This window comes from Panthera uncia (genome assembly GCF_023721935.1).
Source record: "Panthera uncia isolate 11264 chromosome A1 unlocalized genomic scaffold, Puncia_PCG_1.0 HiC_scaffold_17, whole genome shotgun sequence".
Classification (NCBI taxonomy): domain Eukaryota; kingdom Metazoa; phylum Chordata; class Mammalia; order Carnivora; family Felidae; genus Panthera; species Panthera uncia.
The window spans coordinates 112,224,840-112,233,145 of record NW_026057577.1 but is presented as its reverse complement, the minus strand read 5'-3'; the positions used below and the strand labels follow the sequence as shown (position 1 = coordinate 112,233,145).

General features: G+C 42.2%; 1 protein-coding gene across 1 annotated transcript; it reads left to right on the top strand.

Annotated features, from left to right (window-relative positions):
• The first annotated feature begins 950 nt into the window (after nt 1-950).
• Nucleotides 951-4,711, top strand: SPINK7 (serine peptidase inhibitor Kazal type 7). The gene is made up of 4 exons (XM_049648853.1): nt 951-1,011; nt 2,273-2,298; nt 3,012-3,136; nt 4,488-4,711. Exons 1-4 carry the CDS (start codon nt 951-953, stop codon nt 4,531-4,533), a joined length of 258 nt encoding a protein of 85 aa, XP_049504810.1. The 3' UTR covers nt 4,534-4,711.
• Nucleotides 4,712-8,306: the final 3,595 nt, after the last annotated feature.

The following is an 8,306-nucleotide window of genomic DNA, read 5'->3' as shown; positions in this document are numbered from 1 at the left end:
TGTTCAGTGTTCCCTAGACTTCACTGAAGCTTTGGCTTCTTCCACTCCCCTCCTCTCTTTGATTATCAAATGTCCAAAAAACATTATAATGCTATTCTCTACTTCATCCTCATCTCCCTTTGAACCCATTCTCATTTCCTTTGCTAAATGCATTTTCAAACCTCAACAAAGACACCCATTCTTGAGACATAATGGCTTTTTCTCAGTATTCATTCTCTTCAGATGTTCATAGCAAACAATAAAACTCATAAGGAACCCTCTTTATTAGGGCATTCGCTTCTCTCCTTTTCCATTACTGAACTCATCATAGGCTCCCCCATTAATTAGTTTCATGATCTCGTGAGGATTACTTAAATACTCTGAGTCTCAACTTACTCACTGGTAAAATTAGGGTAATAAGAATTCCTTCCTCAATGAGTTGTCCTGAAGCTCACATTCCATATTCTAACTACCATGTATGAAACTCTAATTATGATGTTCATTTCTTCAAAAATAATCAGTATTTTCTGAGGACGCAAAATATAAAACTAAGTGTGATCGGTTTAATCTGAGTCTAATATTCTTCATTTGGTGAAAAAAAGTTTGATGTGTTAACTTATTTCATAACCAGGCCAAGCAGCCTATACTTAATTAATTTCTTCTACTATGTGAAGTTTAGAATTCTAAATAACAGTCCCCACCTCTGGTGCAGACAGGAAAATTCTTCTCACCTCAAATAATCAATTTGTCGGTCAGGTATTAAGTAGCAATTAAGTGACAAGAACCGCAACCACCCAGGGTATGACATTGTACTTTGAGAGCCTCTCGGAGCCAGCACTGACTCTGGGTGACCTCACAGGAAAGGTGGAGAAACCAAGCATTGGCATATAAACATGACCCCTTCCTTGGGGTATGGCTGATGTAGCGGGTGTGACAGCCTAGAAAGCGTCCGCATCACAGCCCTCTCCACCATGAAGATCATTGGGAGTTTGCTCCTGTTCTGCACAGTGACCCATTTCTTCAGCAGCTCAGGTGAGTTAAGGGTAGAGAGTACCCTGTAGAGTCATTAAGTGTGTCTTCTCAAATAACCCCTTCTCAGCATTTGAGAGAAATGTCTGGTCATGTGGTTTTAGAGCGTATTGGTTTGTGGAGCACCTGGGTGGCTCAGTTGGTTAAGCAGCTGGTTCTTGATTTGGGTTCAGGTCATGATCTCACGGTTTGTGAGTTTGAGCCCCGCGTTGGGCTCTGAGCTGGCAGCACGGAGCCTGCTTGGGATTCTCTCTCTCTCTACCCCCCTCTCGCCGTCCCTTCCCCGCCTGTGCTCTTTCTCCCTCTCTCTCAAAATCAATCAGTAAATATTAAAAAAGATAAAGTGTACTGGTTTTTAACACAAACAGCCCTGGCCTGGGAAGGGAGGATCTTGTGTACTAGCTGGTATTGGGGGATTTGGCTCCAGGGTCTTTGCTTTTAAGGATTTTTTATTTTCATCCATGGAATCATAAAAAAAAAAAAAAGAACTAATTTCTTCATAAGTCTACCTAATTTCATAAGAACACTGGAAGTGGTTGGTGTTATTAGATACGATTCCTCAGTGTAGCAACACAGAAAAACTTGGATATCTCTCCAAATCAGCCCAGGAGGATAAAAATAAAACCCAATTCTCCAAAGCCCAGGAGTCGACAATTAGACTTTTATATGGTGAAAATTATTTAAATAAATTAAGATTCTAACACCTTAACAATATTCCATTCCATTTCTTTTTTAATGTTTATTTATTTATGGGGGGGGGGCAGAAAGAGAGGGAGAGAGAGATCCTAATTTGCACTGTCAGGGCAGAGCTCAACGCGGGGCTCGATCTCATGAACCATGAGATCATGACTTGAGCCGAAATCAAGAGTTGGATGCTTAACTGACTGAACCCCCCAGGCGCCCCTCTGTTACATTTTTTATGTCACTTTGGAGGAGAGAATATCAATGATGGCAGCACTTCATGCTCTTAGGAGGGGTGACTGCAATACCTTCTATTGCTATCTGACTTTGAACCATCATCATGAGCTCCAGAAAATATCTCGTGGTCAATAAAGGGAAGAAACTGGCTAATTCTCTTGACTGAATACAGGGCTTACCTTATTGGCCATTTGGCTTCTTCAGCAAACAGCTGGAGTTTTATATAAGAACAAAGCGTGCGCTGAGATTTCTTGCCATAGCAAATACAGAGTCTTAATCTATAGGCCCGATTTTACATTAATCAATTGCTTTATTTTTAACGTTTCCATCTCTAACTCTCTTTCAGAAGCTGCTAGCCTATCTTTAACAACAGTGAGTATATTGAATTACGTTTAATTTCAATTTCCATTGACATTTAGTCAACAAACATTTTTGCAATATATATGTAGAATTAATTAAGCGTGTTTGGGGGGCAGAAGGGGGAGGCAGACACAGATTAAAAACTCTGCTCTCCAGAAGGCAGTTGAAGCAATGGGATATACATATAAATAACTGTAGCCTAAAAAAAAAAAATCCCAAGTTAAGGGAGAGAGAGATGACTTCCAGCTGAGAGACTGGTAAAGTCTTCATGGAAAGGGCAACATGTGAGAGGCAGGGCAGTTACCTTGGTTCATTGGGTGGGCTCTAGATTCAAATCCCAAACCCATTATTAACTGCGTTTATGTTATACAAGTTCTTTGTTTTGAAGCCATAATTTCCCCCCATCTATAAACAGGCATCATAGTCGAGCCTACCTTATTCAGTAAACAAAAAAAAAACTCATGTACAATTCAAGGTTAATGCCTAGCATGGAAATTCTCAGGCATTAATAATAGCAGACTATCCTAGCAGTCACAGAAGTGGTGATAGCAGTACGAGTATTTGTCATGGTGGTAATATTATTACTAATAGAAGTAGCCATAGGAGCATCAGAATATCTGATCTGGGATTCCCAGGATGGTATTCTGCCTCCTGCCCAACAGTGGCCAGCGTAGCCTAGCTTGGGGGCCTGAAAACAGCAGGACATTCTCTTGTGTCCAACACAGGGGAACTGCAGCATTTACAAGAAGTACCCAGTGGTGGCCATCCCCTGCCCCATCATGTACCTGCCTGTCTGTGGTTCTGATTACATCACCTATGGGAATGAATGCCACCTATGCATTGAGAATTTGTGAGTACCTCATGGGAAGAAAAAAGAAGTTGCGGCCAGTGTCCTCCACAGCAAACTTCTCCTCTTTCTATGAGCCTGTTTCACTCTCCATAAGCTGTGCTTATTCCCACCCAGAAGCATCTGGGAGAGAGAGAAAACTGACTGTCTTGTGGTCAGGCTAGGCTTGGCCCCCTGCTCTGCCAGCTTGAACTCGTTCCATCCATCCCCCAACTGCCAATTCCTGTCTCAGTTGAGGGAGTCCAATAAGACCAGGAGCCTAGAGGTTCTACAGAGGCACCAGAGGCACCAGAGGAGCTAAGGGGATCATTTGGGGGTGATCTCCAACCCCAAGTTCAGCTTTTGGCTGTTTTCGGTAATGGGGTTCCACACAGTATTTTGTTAGAGAGAAGGATCTTAAACCCCACACTAAGAAATCATTGAAACCCACTATCCCACATGACTTCTAAGAGACTTATGGCCATACTGCTTGATTCTTAGACAAACTGGCTGGAAAGCCTTTCCGCTCCTCAAATTCCTAGCAGCTCTATAGCCTTAAGGGGGAAAAGGGGAATAAGGCTATGGCAATTTTTTTTCTTTTATCTAAAAGAGGGGAATTCACCTCTCGGTGCTTCCACCTGGGTCCCACGGGCATGTTTTGTTTAGGTATTTCGTTTAGCCTGCATGGTATTTTTGAAGGCAATATAACTAGGTCGTTGCCACTTCTTTAATGCAAAACAGGCACCTAAGCATTTATTCCCTTACACAAAGTCCGCTCTGCTCATTGTTAAGTCTTTTTAGACCACCGGATTTTGGCCATCCATTTTCAATCTTAATATTTTTCATCTCCATGATTATCTCACAAGTTGGAATAGCAGGTGAGGCCTCTAGCCCACAAAGATATGTCTGCATCTTTATTTCTACTCAGGAAGAGGGAATCTTCAGAAAAGAGAAGATGCACACATACTGGGCCTTTGGCCTAGCAACTAGCTTGTGTTCAAGGACACTGAAGGGGACATGTGGTGGCAGTTCTTACCACTGCAGGATCCAGCTTCATCACAGGCCTTGCTGAGCAAGAAAAGCTGAGGGGCAGGCCACCTCAACTCCCCTTGTCAGAAGCCCTCCTTCTTTGTAAGATGCAGGGTAACCCCAGGCTCTGGGGTCAGTGGGGGCCGTGGGCAGGCTGGATGTATCACTGGACTAGGGAAACTTGGCTTCTGTCAGAAACTGCCTGTGGCAGGGACATTCCTTTTCAGGGATTCAGTTTCCTCATCTGTAACATTAAGTTCTGCCTCCTAATTTCTATAGTTCCTTTTGGCTCTAACATGATATAACATGGCCTCTTGCTTAATGAATCTTGTGTGTTTTCTCATAGGAAAAGTAACGGAAAAGTTCAGTTTCTTCATGAAGGAGCATGCTAACTTCCCCGCAGACATGGATACAGAGCGATGACATCTTCACCATCACCTTCATCTTCCCTGGGCTCTGACTGCCCTCTCCTTCATCTCAGCCGGGGCTCTGGGTAAGGGCAGAGACGGAATGCGACGCATCTTTGTTGGGCAGAGAAAATTGTTGCGGTCCTCCTCATGCCTCACTGATTTCCGGGCCTCCTTTTGTACCTCAGTAAAAGAATCTCCTTACATAGTTTACCTCTACTTCTGCTTGTATTTGTTTCTTAGATTGGGATGTCGCATATCAGTTTAAAAATAAAACTGAAGGACACATAAATCTCCTTTAGGAGAAAATCCTGTATGAAGAATTCCAAGTGACTTCAAAAAGACACACGCACACGCATGCACACCCACCCACACACACAGACCAGTGAACATCTTACCCTCTCCTGGAGTCTTTACTTTCCTTAATCAGTACCTGTCACTGGGAACTAGTCTGTGGACCATACTGGTCCTTTATATTAGTCTCTTTTCCAAAGTGCCTCAGAAGGGAGACTCCTTCGTTGTAACAAGTCATCCCTGATGAGGTGCCTGGGTGGCTCAGTCTGTTAAGTGTCTGACTCTTGATTTCAGTTCAGGTCATGATCTCACGGTTCATGAGATGGAGCCCCATGCTGTCAGCGCAGAGCCTGCTTGGGATTCTCTCTTACCCTCTTTCTCTGCCTCTCCTCACTCTCTCTCTCAAAATAAATAAAGAAACATTAAAAAAAAAAAAAAAAAAAAGATGTCATCCCCGGAGGGAAGACTTTCCTGCCCATTTCTTTCCATGAGCATTCAATAATTTCTCTTTTCCTGTCTCTCACCTTGCTAACCTCCTACTGTCGCCTTAATAGAACATCCCTGGCACTGACTACAACATGGCTTGAGCTCCTCTCTAACACCTGTCTTCCATACCTGTAATATGTAGATACTGCTATGTACCAAGACAACATTGACAGTATTGGCAAGTTGTGCATTTTTCCTTTAAATACAGAGATATATAATTCCCTCCAAGTGGTGAAGCTGGAGTTCTTTCCATAGAGGCTGTTTATGTGACCACTACGCTTTGAGGAGGTCTCAGTGCTACGTGTAGCTCACAAAACATTAGTGACCTAGTTTGGGCCTTGGTGTACTTTCATGGGTCATTTTCTCCTCCCCATGTTCACTTCTTCCCTCACTTGCTCCAGAACTATTCTTGGCCCAGAGATTGAAAGAGGATAGTCCTGCCCACCACCTATAGGCTGCCTTAAAGATAAAAGGAGGCCTTTGGAAACCTTATCTCCTTACAAACGCAAGTAGAGAGGGAATTCATAGTTATGGTGACTCCATAAAAGTGGTATAAAAAAGGCTTATAAGCAGTTGACTCCCGCCTTTATATCCTACCTCTAAATTGCTATATAATCACATTAAGTACAGACTCTGTCCCCATGATCATGACACACGTAACATGGTCGAGATGATTGGGATAAAATATGGGTCTGAACCAGAGTCAAGTTCAACGTCAAGTTCAAAGTTAAAGCCAAGCCAGATCATGGTCAAGTCAACTGTGAGACTGTGAAGAAGAGCAAGGATAGGGAAGTATCTCAGAAAAAAACAGAGCTGCTGAAGTAAAAGTAGCAGATAGGGAGAAGTCGTGATCTAGACAGTGAAGGGCCTAGAACAGGTGGTCAGATGGGTTTGCTGGCTTAGCTCTCTTGAGTTGCTTGCCACCTTCGGCAGCTCTCACCTCCCGGTTCTGAGCTCCCTCCCACACCGGTGTGATCCTCTCCTGAACTGCTCACACCTGCTGGTGTGTGTAGAGCATCCCCTCACCTGAGTGGCACACACCCCCTCAGTCTCCCAGTCTGTGCTGCTCTTCTCATCATGCCAGTTCCTCCCACCTTCTCATATCCTCAGCTTCTCTTGTTTTTCCTTCTCCCAGTTTTGATTTATCCCTGCATCTAACACTGTTTGCTCTGTCTTAAACAAACACCTGCATTTTCCTGGTGTTCCTCACCAATCTTTCTTACGTATCTTCAGTTGCTTCTACCTTCTTAGGAGCCTTGATTTCTGTATTTCTCCATTTGCCTCACCCCTTTCTCCTCTGCTGCTATCAAGTTTTTGGCTACCTCAGTCCTTCCCATTCTTCCTCTGATCTCACTCACAACTTCTCGGCTGACCTGAATCCTCAGAAGCTCATTTCTGAGTACACAAAAGCTCCCTTCTCCTTGAAGTTGGATTGTGATAAAGACCAAGGCATGGGCATACCCCTACCCCGTGAGCTCGTCTTCACCCTGGTGTATGGTACAGATAGAAAAACCTATGACAATCCCTGCCAACTGTGCGTGAAGGTCAGGGAAACATATCAAAAAACCATGATACAAAACATGGGCAAATACACACCTACACTAGAATTCCTGATCGTCAAGGATGAAAGAGAGCCAGTCAACCGCCTCATTTTATGGATGGAAACTCTGAATTCCCAGAATTGGAAATGTCTCATTGTTCACATGGAAGACAAGGACAAGAACCCAGATTTGCTACTCCCAATCCAGGGCCCAAACAGTGTTTCCAGGATTTCATCCATTATACCTCAATACTCTTGAGAATCAAATTCCTTCTACCATGAAATGACCCAATGTATAATAACATCTATAAAGCACTTAGAGTTCACAAAATACTTTCATATTTTCTGTCTCGTTTAATCCCCACGTAACATCATAAGGTAAACGTTATCAGCCAAACTTTTCAGGTGATATAAAAGAAGCTCCCAAAGTAAAATGATGGGCAGAATTGCAAAACCGGGAATGGTGGATGGTTCTGCTTGCTCAGGATCTATCTAGCGTCTGTTCTACACACCACACTGCATAAAGAAAGTTAGGAAACATCTCGCTTTATTGCAGACCTGAGCCGCGTTAGTTCTTCAGTCTATACTGCATCCAAAGCAGATGCTAACCGTTGATGACACTGCCCCCTTTTCTGCCAACATTCACCAAAACTTACCACCTAAAAGGAGGTTTCTGATCTTTCTTAATTTGAAGTCTAGGTTTGGCCTACAATTGATACATCTGTAAAATCCTTTTAATATTTATAAATGATGTTTAAAAACAGTTATTGCTCTTCAAATTTTAGAATCAATCTATGGTTAACCGGTAGTAGAATGAATTACAGTATACAGAATGGAATGTGTATATTTTTAATGTATGAAATGTAAAAATTAACATAGAGATGACAAATCGTTAGAGAAAAAAGTTGGCTGGGGTGTGTGGAGGCAAGTAATTTTCTTGCAGAATTACGAGATGCTATCTAAGGATGAGAATAATAGAAAGTGACTAAAATATATTATTTAAAGTTATAAAGGTAATATGAAGACTGAAAAGTCGTGATATACTCATCAAAAATTGGGAAGAGCTAAAAGTCATGATATAGTCATCAAAAATTGGGAAGAACTAAAGATGGGAAGGTAATGTAAATTAACAATTTTTCCTTCACAGATGGGGGTCAATAAGTAACTCTTTCTAGTTAAGAAATCAAGAAACAAGGTTACAAGTATACTATTGAGAATTATTATGGTAGCAACCTTAGAATAGAAATGGTTAAAATTATCTCCCACTGAAGTGTGATATTGGCAATGAAGACTTTGGTTTTCATCGTAAGCTAGTTAACGTCAATGGACTAAATATATATATATATATATCTTACTATCACATATGTAATTAATTTCCTTTCTTTCCCTTTTTCCCTGCCAGGGAAAGTAAATCTTTGCCACAGGGAAGCTGATAACC